Source organism: Macrobrachium nipponense, chromosome 11, assembly GCF_015104395.2.
Source record: "Macrobrachium nipponense isolate FS-2020 chromosome 11, ASM1510439v2, whole genome shotgun sequence".
In the NCBI taxonomy this organism is placed as follows: Eukaryota; Metazoa; Arthropoda; class Malacostraca; order Decapoda; family Palaemonidae; genus Macrobrachium; species Macrobrachium nipponense.
Window position 1 is genome coordinate 50,900,827 of NC_061087.1, and position 14,200 is coordinate 50,915,026.

At 39.1% G+C, this 14,200-nt stretch overlaps 1 protein-coding gene across 2 annotated transcripts in view; it reads left to right on the plus strand.

The window, feature by feature from the left end:
* LOC135205819 (hydroxymethylglutaryl-CoA synthase 1-like) overlaps positions 1-14,200 on the plus strand; it is a 640,683-nt gene that overhangs the window by 390,151 nt on the left and 236,332 nt on the right. For both annotated transcript variants that reach the window (XM_064236994.1, XM_064237005.1), the window contains exon 7: positions 2,618-2,780. In XM_064236994.1, coding sequence (XP_064093064.1) covers positions 2,618-2,780 — 163 coding nt within the window. The remainder of the gene's footprint in view (positions 1-2,617; positions 2,781-14,200) is intronic.

Below are 14,200 nucleotides of genomic sequence, written 5' to 3' on the forward strand. Positions count from 1 at the left end.
CATAGGCATCTCCTTAACTGCTTGGAGATTTTTAGAATGTCCCCTCCCAATAATAAGATTTTCAATTTGTTATAGGATCTGTCCTTAATTTAAAACTGCCATGGCCTGGGGTCAGAAGCAGTGGTCTGTGTGTTGCTGGGGGTACCATTCTGGAGGAACTTTCAGCACCTGGAACCTTGTAGATGTCAATGTTTTCTGTTTAGAGGAGATAAGACTTGTCACTGTCTACTTCCAAAGTTAGCGTTCCATACGTACTTTCCTCGGTATTGCATCAAGTACTTTTAGATCTTGCTGAGAACTAGCACTGTAAGGTGTTGAGATTGAAGCCCCTTCATCTCTATATCAGTCTCTCTCTGGAGTTTAGATGTGGGTCTAAACTTTATCTGAATTTACTGTAAAACCTTTTATTTAGCAGTGGTTAATAGGTAAATTTACTGTCAGCACCCTTATTTAAGCTGGTGTAAAGGGAATGCTATTTTAGCTTTCTGCCTTAGAGTTGAGGGTGATGTTAAGGCCATGCTTTACAGTTGCCTGTAATGTAAGAATTCCAATTTAACCCCTGGGGGGGTGGGGGGAGGAAACTTCTCTAGCCTGTTGGGCATTTAAATTTAAAGGTTAAACTTAGAACATTTTTATCATCCTTTTAGAGACCTTGAACATCTTTGTCAAAGGTAAATGCTGGAAGAGGCAAAGTTAACCTTTGGTTTTGTGGTTTTAAGAAAAACAGATGTGGTCAAAGGTTAGCCTGGAAGAGGCAAAAATCAACCTTTTGTTTTGTGGTTTTAGAAAACCTAGCTGTCTTTGCCAATGGTTGAGCTTGAAGGCAAAGTTAACTTTTTGTTTTGTGGTTTTAGAAAACCTAGAATGTATTTGTTGAAGGTTAAGCCTGGAAGAGGCAAAGTTAACCTTTTGTGTTGCGATTTTAGAAACTTATAATGCCTTTGCCAATGGTTAAACTTGAAGGCAAAGTTAACTTTTGTTTTGTGGTTTTAGAAAACCTAGAATGTAATTGTGAAGGTTAATCCTGGAAGAGGCAAAGTTAACCTTTTGTGTTATGATTTTTAGAAATTTTGTCAAGGAACACAAGGTCCTCTGTGGCATTATGGATAGGCTAGTGCATGAGAACTAGCTCCATATCTTCTACCTTATTGAATTTAAATGAAGTTGCAACTTCATTTAGTGTTAAGTCAATTTGTCACTCCAGAATAGGATTGATGTGTCACAGTAGGAGTACAATTCAGTTTTTGCCCAATCACTACCTTAAGTATACAGAGTAGTGTTTGAAAACAGTAAAGCCCTTTTTCCACTAATAGTAGTGGGTAGTCATTCCTGAACCGAAAAAGAGCAATTCTTTAGGCTCTTTTGTTTAAATCCCGGGTTTTATTATTTTGGGGAGCGTGAAGGTACAAATTTTGTATAGGAGCGTACCTTTATATTGTAAAGGTATTCATTTTAAGTGACTGTCGTTTGATAGGGCTTTTGGACCCAGGCACAGGGGTCCCTCATACTGCTTGCGTTTCATGCTGGCTGAATCGAAGCGGTTTTCTCCGCAAGGCTGCTCTTTGCTGCATACATATGAGAGCCTTGCTCCCTGAATGGAATCCAACTTCTGGTGGTAGTAAAACCCACCAAGGATTCCAGATCAGGTGAGAATGTTTTGGGTTTCATATAAGAAACCTTTAGCTCGAATGACTGAGCGGAATTTTGTCTAGCTGCACTACCCACTATCCTTTTCTTAATGTGGGAATCAGCTAAATTTAACAGTAGGTAAGATTCATCTCAAATAATATAAATTATCATGATAAAATTTATTATTTGGATACTTACCTACTGTTAAAGTAGACCCACCCAGCCTCCCCACAACTTAGTGGCCTGTCAAGGAGAATTCTGACAAGAGCTAAAACATTCGAAACACACCTGGTGGAGAACAGGTAAACTAGACAGTCATCCGGGCAGCCATTCAATTTTTTTTTTTTTTAAATGCCGACTCGCCTAATCGTCAGGGAGATTAAATTTAACAGGTAAGTATCCAAATAATAAATTTTATTATGAAAATGCATATTTCCAGCTTTTTATTTAATTGTTTTATATCTGGTGTTGTTGATGGCACGAAATCAATTCCATTCCCAACCTGTAGTTGTTTTCAAGGGTTCTATTTTCTGACCTACTCATTTTCTTAATTAATGATCTCCAGCATACCCCTTCTCCCATTCTTACCTTTTCTCCCATTCTTACCTTTGCTATGGATTGACCCCTTCATTTATTGGTTGTAAACTCCTTTTCCTCTTCTGTTAATGCCACTTGATATGAAATTGCCCTCTCATATGTGTTATCTCTATTCTTAAATGTGGGTCTCATATGTTTTCCAAGTTCAGTTCTTCCGACTGTTTCTTTCAAGTTCATCTTCACCTCTCCCATCCAATTCCTTGATTATTTTTCCTAAAAACTACTCCAAGTTTCCCACTCAAATAAATTGTTTTGAAATCCAAATTGCTTATAATTTGTCAAGGCGATATCACAGTGCATATAGTAGTGTCTTTATTACATGTTAATCCATTGATGAATGCTTTTAGTAATGAGATTTATTTTGTATATGTGTATTTTTAATATTCCGCAGCTGCTGCATTGCCATTCTCCCTTGAAGAGACAGATGCGTTATTGTTTCACTCACCTTTTTGTAAATTGGTACAGAAGTCGGTTGCTCGCTTAGCCTTTCATGATTTCCTCTTGACTCCAGTCGATGAAATACCAAAGAGGTACCAAGGGCTTGAATCATTTAGGTAGGTATTCCTTCTTTATTCATATTTATATAAGAGAGCTTGAGCATCATTTCAAATGCTAAATTAGATTAAAAGATTGTTATTGTGTGTAAGATAATATTTATTTTCCAGAATTTAAATATGTAGTATAATGATAAATTGTAAGTCTTCTGAAGTGGAAAATTTGCAATCTAAAAATTAGTGTGCACATAATCAAATACAAACCCTCGCATTTTATTGATGTCTTAACCATACAGTGGGCCATAGTGTATGCTATCTGAAACTTGACAGCAGAATAGCCAGGTGATTACTGTTTATCAAGTCCTTCAAGAAAATTAATTCCATAAATCACTAACTTTGTAGATGTTGGAATAGTAATTTTTATCAAGGTACTGGAGTCCAAAACATTATGTATTGGAGTAAAATATTTATAGTTCCCTCGGTTTGTACAATACATTATTAGTTATTGATAGCTAAGTAGTAATCCTAGCTGGAAAACTAAGGAAAGCAAAGGAGTAGGACTGGTTTTTTTGGCAGCCCACAGAAGACATATTTGTAGGTGAAAAGTAAAAGAAGAAAATATATGTCAAATTAAGAAAAGTCATCACTGCATGGAACAATTTTCTGGGGTCATAAATAAAGGATTTTTCAAGTGAAATCAATAGTATGTAAAGAGTCTAAAAATAACTGGAAAGCTCTGTGCCACGATGATAGTACTGTGGAAATGATTTTAGCACTTAGATATTATGAAATCATCACAGAGATTATTTTGGCCAATAAAGGGATTTTGACGTAGGAAAAATCTATTTCTGGGGGAAGACCTGTGTCGCCCGATGAAAAATCCCTGTAACTCATTTTTCTAGTATAAATAAACTCTATAATATACCAGAGAAAAAGCTAACATGGTTATGCTGAAGTTACTACCCTCAGCGCGATCACCCAAAGGGTGTCGGTATAAGTATAGGGGCGTTGTGTTACCACAAACCACAGGTCTTCTGCCATTTAGAAGGTTCCCTTCAAAATCTCCCTCCTTGGTGAGAGCCGTTACAACGAAATACTACCACCCGTCCCCGCTCGCCACTACTACTATTACCCACGCGCTACAATTCCCATTCCTGAAAATAGTTCTACAAACTTGGATTAGTCAGGGTGGGAAAAGAATGTTAATAGGGTTAGGGTTCATCGGGCGACACAGGTCTCCAGAAATAGATTTTCCTACGTCAAAATCCCTTTTCTGGGATCGACCTGTGTCTGCCGATGAAAACATACCAGAGAATGTTATACAAGTTTTAGTCTAAATTATATATATATATATAAATAGGGTTAACCCTCTTACACCGACTGGACATATTTTACGTCTACATTTTTTGTCTCCCGTGTGCCGACTGGATGTATTTTACGTCACAAAAGTTTTTTTTAAATTCGCGGAAAAATACTTATAGGCCTACCAGCCTAAAACTTTTGAATCACGCGCCTTGGGGGATGCTGGGAGTTCACGGATCAAGGTGTTGTTTTGTTTACAATCGTTACGCAGGCGCGCAAGCGCGAATTTCTTTCTTGCCGCACTAAAAAGTATCTGTGACACATCTCGGAAATTATTTAGTCACTTTGACATAATTTTTGTACCATTGTAAATTAGCTGTTACATGAAGTATTATATATGAAAATATGCGCATTTTTATGTAGAATACAACAATAAAATACTCATGATTGTAGCTTTTATCAGTTTTGAGATATTTTCATATAAATAACGATAATTGCCAAAATTTCAACCTTCGGTCAACTTTGACTCTACCGAAATGGTCGAAAAACGCTATTGTAAGCTAAAACGCTTATATTCTAGTAATATTCTATCATTTACCTTAATTTTGCAACTAATTGGAAGTATCTAGCACAATATTTCGATTTATGGTGAATTTATGAAAAAACTTTTTCCTTACGTCCGCGCGGTAACTCTTCCGAAAAAAATCATACATGCGATTGTGGTAATGTTTGCACCATTTTAAAATTAGCCGTTATATAAAGTTTTATATATGGAAATGTGCGCAATTTCATGCACAATACAACTAAAAACAACACATGGTTGTAGCTTTTATCAGTTTTGAGATATTTTCATATGAATAACGATAATTGCCAAAATTTCAACCTTCAGTCAACTTTGACTCTACCGAAATGGTCGAAAAACGCAATTGTAAGCTAAAACGCTTATATTCTAGTAATATTCAAGCATTTACCTTCATTTTGCAACAAATTGGAAGTCTCTAGCACAATATTTCGATTTATGGTGAATTTATAAAAAAAATTACAGTTTCTTTACGTCCGCGCGGTAACTCATCAGATATGGTCGAAAACTGCAATTGTAAGCTAATACTCTTACAGTATAGTAATATTCAATCATTTGTCTTCATTTTGAAAGAAATTGGAAGTCTCTAGGACAATATTTAGATTTATGGTGAATTTTTGAAAAAAATATTTGTTTACGTCCGCGCGTTACGAATTCATGCATTATTTTGTGATAATATTTTCTCTGTGTTGCTTTTATTGTTTTTCAATGTGTTATATACCAAAATGATCGCAATTTAGTGTACATTACAACGAAAAAAAGTAACTTGTTACCTTTAACCGTTTTGCGCACAGAGCGATTTGAATACAATTATATATGAAATTTCGTTTTTGCGCTATCATATATCGCATTATTTATATATGATAATGAAAATTTTTTTCATTTCTGATGGTTGCATACTAAACTTCAGGTAATGACAAAAAAAGGAGCCAAAAATGAACTCTTAATCTTGAAAACTAAGCGCGCTGTGATTTTATGAAAAAAATATTTTTTCTGCTTCCGCGCTCACTCCGAAACCCCTCCGGCACACGGGAGACAATTTTTTATTTACCGCTCCGGCGTAAGAGGGTTAATAATACCCAGTATAAAAAGTTATAAACAGTTTTAATTCTTATTGTTAAGTATATAACTTATAACTAGTATTAAAATAATTGTAATGATAATTAAATTTCTTAATTTACAATTAACATAGCATTATCAAAATCAGTGGAATTATACCCTCTTAGTACATTGGGCTTAATATGTCTCATAAGACCAAGGAAAATATTCTAGTACTATTATCATAGTACAATAGGTTAATATATACATATGTACACTTGTATACAACAATTCGGTAGCGGATCAATAACCAACGTCTAGCCCGGTCCGGAAAAAAAGTATGGTGGGGAATGTGAGCGAGTCATGTAGGTAGAAGGGTCATGCAAAGGGAGATAGTAAAAGGAATAGTTTTGTTCAAAGGTTTCTAAGGAGAAACGTCAGTCTGTTCTTCAGGAACAACCACAACCCCAGCTGCCACTGCTGAAAATTTTAGGGCCTGTAAATTTTTCAGGTAGTGGCGCGTAAACACTGCTGGGGACTTCCAACCTGTGTACTTTTTAAGGTCCTCAAACTTCATGTTTTGAAAATAATTAGTTGAGGTGGCAACTGCTCGGATATCATGGACATGTGGGACTGAATCCGGATTAGCTTGTTTAATAAAATAAAGTATCTGTTGCCTAATTCCTCTTAGAGTTATCATGCCCCCTTTGTCTCTAATAAAAAGAGAGCCCGATGTTATTTGAGATGTTCTGTACATAAAGGATTTTAGTGTATGAACAGGACATAATGTTTTATCTTCTGGAAGAGGTAGAATTTCCCAAGGTGTCCACCTATTTTGTGGATCTTCATTTTTTGCCAAAAATTGTCTATCTGGTGAAAGTAAAACTTTTCCAGATGGTAGGAATTCCACATGTCCTGGATCCCTAGACAGGGCTGACAATTCAGAGATTCTAGCTCCAGAGGCCAGAGCTACCAAAAATAGTGTTTTTCCTAGTAGTGCTGAATAAGAACAATTATCATTGTCTAAATCTGATGCGAGTTTAAAAACATCGTTCAAAAACCATGATATAGATTGAGGACGACTAGTTGGTCTCAAACGTGCACATGCTTTTGGAATAGAGGAAAAGTATGTGTCCACCAAATTAATATTGAAACCTACTTGAAAAATCTTCCTTAGGGCAGATTTAATTGTGGTAATAGTGCTGGCAGCTAAGCCTTTTTTCATGTAATGATCTAAAGAAAGAAATTGTAAGATTTGTATTCATTTTTTGAATATCCATATCTTTCAAAAATATAGCCAATTTTTTCACTGCAGAATCATATTGTCTAATAGTAGAATCTCTCTTATCTGATTCTACAAACAGAATATTTAATGGATCTATGTTTGCTTCCTTTTGTGCTGCAAACTTCATGAAGTCCATAAAGTTAGGGCACTCAGAATTCTTGAGGAAGCTGACACAGTTTGCGTTTGTACTATCTGTGTTAGATTTGGGGATGGAATCTTTTGAGGTTTGAGTTTCATCTCCATGATAAGGGGATACCAATTGCTCTTCGGCCAGTTGGGTGCCACTAGTGCCAGCTGGCCTTTGAATGACCTTAGCTTGTGTAATACCTTCAATAGGAGGTTCACTGGAGGAAAAAGATAAATTCTCTCCCATTTGTTCCAGTCTAGAGACATTGCATCGATCGCAAAGGCATTGATGTCTATGTTGGGAGCTACATAATAAGCTAATTTGTGATTGGACTCCGAGGCAAAGAGGTCGACCTGTAGTCCCGGAATCTGAGTCGTGATCCATTTGAATGACTTGTTGTCCAGTGACCATTCTGATTCTAGTGGGGTCATTCTGGATAAGGAGTCTGCTACTACATTCCTTACTCCTGCCAGATGAATCGCTGACAGATGCCAGTGGTTCTTTTCCGCTAAGAGGACTATTGCTATCATTACATGATTCAACTTGTTGGATTTGGATCCTCTTCTGTTTATGCAATGGACTACTGTAAAGCTGTCCGATACTATTCGAATGTGGATCTTCTTGGACGGTTGTAATTTTCTCAATGTTAAGAACACTGCCATCGCTTCCAATACATTGATGTGGAATCGACGGAATGTTTCTGACCATGTTCCTTGAACTTTCTTGAGGGGTGAATATCCCCCCCAACCGCTCAGAGATGCATCTGTGTGGATGATCAGAGATGGAGGAGGAAATTGCAGTGGAACTGATTTGGATAGGTTCCGTTGTTCCGTCCATGGGAGAAGTCTCTTTTTTTAGAATATCTGGGATTCTTGAAACTTTGTCCCTGGATTTGAGGTTTGCTCTTGATCTCCAAAACCTATTGATGTCCTTTTCAAATTTGGTTTTTTAATAGAACATCTGTCACTGATGCGAACTGAAGGGAGCCTAGGATTCTCTCCTGCTCCCTCCGAGATGACCGTCTGTTTTTGATAAAGCGTTTTGTAGCTTTTGCTATCTCTTTGACCTTTTTGGTCGGTAGAGATAGTTTGTGTTTCTTCAGGTCCCACTGAATCCCTAACCATTGGAAGTGAGATGCTGGAGTCAGTCTGGATTTTGCCATATTTACTTGAAACCCTAAAAATTTTAGGAATTTCAGTACTTTGGATGTTGACCTTCGACACTCTGCTTCGTTGCTCGCCCATATTAACCAATCGTCCAGGTAGGCTACTAACAGTATTCCTGTCTTCCTCAATTCCTGAACTACTGTCTCTCCTAATTTCGTGAACACCCTGGGTGCTACATTGAGTCCGAAGGGCATTACTTTGAATGAGTAGGCTTGCTTGCCTAGTTTGAACCCTAGGTACGGAGAGAAGTTTCTGGCTATTGGGACGTGATAGTAAGCGTCTGTAAGATCTATAGAGGTGGTGACAGCCCCACGGGGAAGTAAGGTCCGTACCTGTGATATTGTCAGCATATGGAACTTGTCGCAGTGAATGTAGGAATTCAGCCGAGACAAGTCCAGGATTACACGTCTTTTGTTTGAGTCCCTCTTTGGCACACTGAACAATCGTGCTTGAAACCTTATGCTCTTCACCCTCTTTATGGCGCATTTCTGAAGAAGATCCTTTGTATACTCTTAGAGGTCCTCTGTTGGTTTTTGGAAGAAGCTGACTGGAGGGGGAGGGCCCTTCTCCCACTTCCAGCCTAGACCTTTTGATATTATACTGTGGGCCCATGGACAAGGTCCATCGACCCTTGAACAGGAACAATCTCCCCCCTACCTGGGAGATCTCACTGGTTGGTTGCTGGTCTAGATCCTCGCCCTCCTCGGAATCCTCTCCCTCTGACTCCACCTCGCAATCGAGAGCCTCCTCTGGCTTGACTACTCCCAGCATGTCCTCTATGTGGGCGAAAATTACCTCTCCCCTCATATGCAGGATTAAATGCTGGGGAAGCCACAACCTGAGACGAAGTTGAAGGTTGAGGTTCCGAGGGTGGCTGGACTAAGACATATTGTTGTGGTGTTATTGCCTTTGAGGTGGACGGCACTGCCTGCATATATCCTTGAGGGCGGGCCGTCTGATAAGGGTTGTACCTTCTTGCTTTTTTCTTTGGCTGTTGATGAGAAGGCGCATCATGTTGCCGTTTGAATGGAAGACCCCACCTCACTCTAAGACTCTGGTTAGTCCTGGCTGCCTCATGGAGGATGTTATTTACTTCCTCTTTGGGGAAGAGGGTTTCTCCCCAAATGGAAGATTTAATGAGTCTGTTGGGCTCATGTTTAACTGTAGCCCCAGCTAAGACATGTTTTCGACAGGCCCTTCTTGCTATAGCAAAGTCATACAAGTCCGTCTGAAAGATCTGTAGTAGAGCTTTCGTCAGAACTCGAAAGACTTGCTCATCCTCATATGTGGTTGCCAATAACTCCGCCGATGTGACGGCGTTGATGGATCTGGCTAACTTGGTCCTTGTCTCAAACTCCGCCTTGATCATATGGTCGGGGAGTTTGGGTAATCTTTTGGAAAACAGGTCCGAAGCGCACTCCGGTTCCAATTTACCTGAGGTAAATGTACCCGGAGTGTTATTCCAAGCGTCCAGCCCCGTGGGCAACAGAAGAGATGTAGGCTCTGTTTCCCTTAGGACTGGCATTGGCTTGTCCTCGACTATGGCTTGTAGCGTCCTCTGCCACCTTAGATGTACAAGGTGATGGAATCCCTTCGGGAGTGACGAACATGGTATACTTCCCTTTGTGCGGTGTCAATTTAGTATTGACACAGTTTAGCTCAGACAGACAACGGACCCAGGCAGCTTGGGCCTGTTCTCTTGGGAAGATTACCGTTTCCTTTGGAACTTTGTTCACCCTGACTAGCGCATGTTTTGCTAGTCTGACAAAGCCCGGGAACGGGAACTGCATATCATGTGGGAAGAGCTCACAGTCTTCGATGGGTCGCGACCCGCACCCCTCAATAGTCAATCTCCCATCTACGAAGGGAGCATGCAGGGCCAACCTCCAAGGATTGTCATTCTCAAATGGTGGTAGCTTTGAGGCATCCGGAACCATCATTGATAGGGCTGGTGTTCGCTCACCGGAGAGCATCTCCTCAATAGGCTTCATTCTCTCCGTCAGTGACGAGAGAGCCTGATTGGGGATGTCCGGTGTTGACCCGAGGCGTGCATCAATCTTTTGATCGATTACTCCAGCGACCTTGGCTAACAGCTGGTTAGTAAAGTCTACTGGATCGAAGGACTGTTCCGCCGCCTTAGAGAATGTTCCTGTCCCTTTTGTAGGGGAAGGACTTATGGCAGCAGGCACATTGATGGATGATGTCGACGGCTGTGACGCTGAAGACAACTCCTTCGCCGCTGGCGGAACAGACTTCGTAGCCTTCTTTAAAGTCTTTTTGACTTTAGGAATTACTGACTGTATTCCTTGTTTTGCAACGGGCTTCATAAAGGCCTTGAAGGATGAAGAAGAAGCAATGGAAGGAGAAGGACTAGGAATGGAACTCGCTCCACTTACCTCCCCACCTACCTGTTCCTCCGTGACCATAGGTTCGGCGTTGATATTTATCCCCGCCACATCGTCCATGAGCTCTTGCTGCTCCTCCATGGTGGTCGCGGTCCGGCACGTATCGCTTCGATGAGGGGTCTGGCAATATCCCTGGCCACTGCTGTGGTCAGTGTGGCCCCTGAGAAAATCATAGCGCAGAGGTCCGCATCTAGGACGTATGGTTGGCCTTTGGGAACATTTTTGCCAAACCCCCCTACCCACTTGCGAAGGGACACCCTAGCATCGTGGTAGGCAGCCGGATCCGTGTGTAATTAACGTTCGTTTTAGTGGCGGATCCGTTATTTAAGCTAGAATATTTATGACTAAATTTCTTAAAATAACTAAGCCAAATTCGTGATGCTCTTACCTGTTCATTAGACATGATGGTCACCAAGTCATAACAGATCATACAAGCATCTGGATGCCAGACCACGTAGTTCTCCAGCTGTACGGCGCAGTTCGCATGCGTCTTGCAAACAACGTGGCCAAACGAGTTGCTTAATGTTGCGGGGCATCCCTCCGCCTGGCAACGAACCACCTGTAATGTGAAAATTCTCAATGAGTTTTCTTCCCTGGTGGTTGAAATTATTAGCAAAATATTTCGTCGCCGAAATATTTCGTCTAGACATGCATTAAAGTATCTCTAGAGAACTCATGCATTGTTTCTATCTATCGGCGAAGTATTTCGTTACCGAAATACTCCGGGACCGACATAGTACTAGTTATCCATAACTAAATTAAAACTCGTAAGTTTTGATGTCGTTTAAACTTGTTGACGAATTATTTCGTCGCCGAAATAGTTCGGAACCGACTTAATACTAGTTATAGACAACTTGATCAAAAACTCGTAAGTTTTTTAGTTTGATACCGGCGGAATATTTCGTTTCCGAAATATTCCGTACCGACGTAACTGCTACAGTTTTCTAGAAACGCTTTGTTTTTCAAAATTGTTGGCGAAATAATTCGTTGCCGAAATATTCCGGAACCGACGTGATATTAATAATTGGCTTATCTTAAGGAGGCTTATAAACTAAAAGTGTAATAGCATAAACTGATAATTTCCTTTAAGAGGCATGCTTAAAAATATACGCCGAACTTCGTCGATGCCGAAGAAGCGCTTATATTTATAGAACATCAACTGAGAAGCCATTGTATATTAGATAATAGCTCACCTCTATAGTTGCCGAAGCAAGGAATGAATCAGATGAAGTCCGGTAATACCGAACTTCATGTACTATTACGTTTATACCCTGCCTCTAAATTTTCCATTAACACTCTGTTCGCCGAGGCTCCAGAGATAAAGAAATTATTAGAGGTTTGTTTGTAATAGGCCATGTTGCCTGGCTCTACCCCTGGTCCAAGCTGGGTACCACTCATAGGCTATGTAGCCTAGATGTTTTTGATGACTGGCTGTGGCTCAGCGCGATCGAAGGTGGTCCAACCCGGTCAGGAGGTTATCCAGGTAGGCTAGGCACATAATACCATTACTTAGGGTATTTTATTTAGACTAATTACAATAACATAACATAAGGTGCATAGGAGTAATCTCTATATATCTAGTACTAATCTACAAATCCCCTGGTATCCCTTAAATTCCCATTGTAATGGGACATTTCACTCGACCGCTCTCAGTTAAATAATTTTTTAGATCTACAACGTTAGGACGAGAAAAACTAATCTTAAGCTCACTAGGCTTATTAATTTAAGCTAGCTAGGGGTAATTCAACCATGTATCCAATTAAGGATCAAGTATGGTTATGATTGTGAGACTAGCCTAGATTCGAGACGGGCTCATGAGCACCGCATATTTATATTGCTAGTATATAAGCCATATTAACGTGAAATGCAACCGATAACTGTATAAACAGAAATATTGCCTTTTAATACTTTATAACTAAAGCTAAGCCTATATATATAATCTGAAACATGGCGTGCGGAATTCGCTGTAGCTATGCCGACGCTCAAAATGGCAGTCCAGGCAATCGCACCCCCAACTTATATTTTGAGGGGCCAAGGCCAATAGCATACGTAAATTAACATAATTATGCCATTAAACCAAATTGGGGTACTCAACTTTGAAGCAGAAGAAGCTTGAGCACTCATAATTGCAAGGATTAATCCAATATTCACAGATCAAATAGAGCGTAAAAACTTCACAGTGAATCGCACGACTCTATTTACAGGAATGGGAATTGTAGCGAGTGGGTATTAGTAGTAGTGGCAAGCGGGGACAGGTGGTAGTATTTCGTTGTAACGGCTCTCACCAAGGAGGGAGATTTTGAAGGGAACCTTCTAAATGGCAGAAGACCTATGGTTTAGGGTAACACAACGCTGTTATTATTAATACCGACACCCTTTGGGTGATCGCGCTGAGGGTAGTAACTTCAGCATAACCATGTTAGCTTTTTCTCTGGTATATTATAGAGTTTATTTATACTAGAAAAATGAGTTACAGGGATTTTTCATCGGCAGACACAGGTCGATCCCAGAAATAAAAATGTTACATATATCTACTCAGTAGTTTTGTACAATATGGAATGAAGGAACTTGATTAAATGTGGTAAAAATAAAGCCTTGCACTTTTTGTGGTTGTGATAAAAACAGATTGTAGTACCCATGCTTATGCTCAAAAGGCTAGAGAAAGAGAAATTGATGAAACTCTTTTTAGTTGAATATAATATATCTTATGGTTAGAGAGATAAGCCTCAAACTAAATCTCTGAAAAATGGAAGTAATGATGACAAAAGTATGATCAAAAGGAAGAGTTAAGATTTGATAGAGAAAATATTGAGGTTGAATCTTTCAGATATTAGGTACAGTACCATGCAGTGCCAGTGTTTTTGAGAGGGCAAATTAGGTTTAATAAGATTTGTGGATCAAATATATGTAAATTGCATATGAAAGTAACGTTATATATGTGCAGTACGATCTGGTTTTCTATACCAGCGTGAATCATGGTATGACCGTAACTTTGTGTAACAGATTTGATCAGATTAAGAATTTAGACAATTACAAATCAGTTGATAGCATAAAGTTAGAAATTATACCACAAGGGAAATTACTTAAGTTCCATGTTGAAAGGAAGAGTTGAGATGGCTCGGGCTTGTCTTTTACAGATTCCGTTATCGAATGTTGTGAGATAGTGTCAGCTGGACTTCTTGGACATGGAAGAATTGAAAGACCCACACCTATTTGTATGTGAGATATCAGAAGGGAGGCTAGATATGAGTAGAGAGTTGAGGAAGGTAAAGCACAGGGAAGACATCAGTGGAAGAATTTCATGGAGGCCTTTCACAAATCATGCAGTATTAGATACAGTGTGTGTGTGTGTGTGTATATATATATATAGATATATATATATATATATATATATATATATATATATATATATATACATATATATATATATATATATATAGTATATATATATATATATATATATATATATATATATATATATGAATAACTTGATCATGAAGTATATAAAACGTGATGCTATGTGTAAATAAAAGTTTTTTTGCCACAAAGGAAAAAAAAAAAACGTTTTTTTTCATTT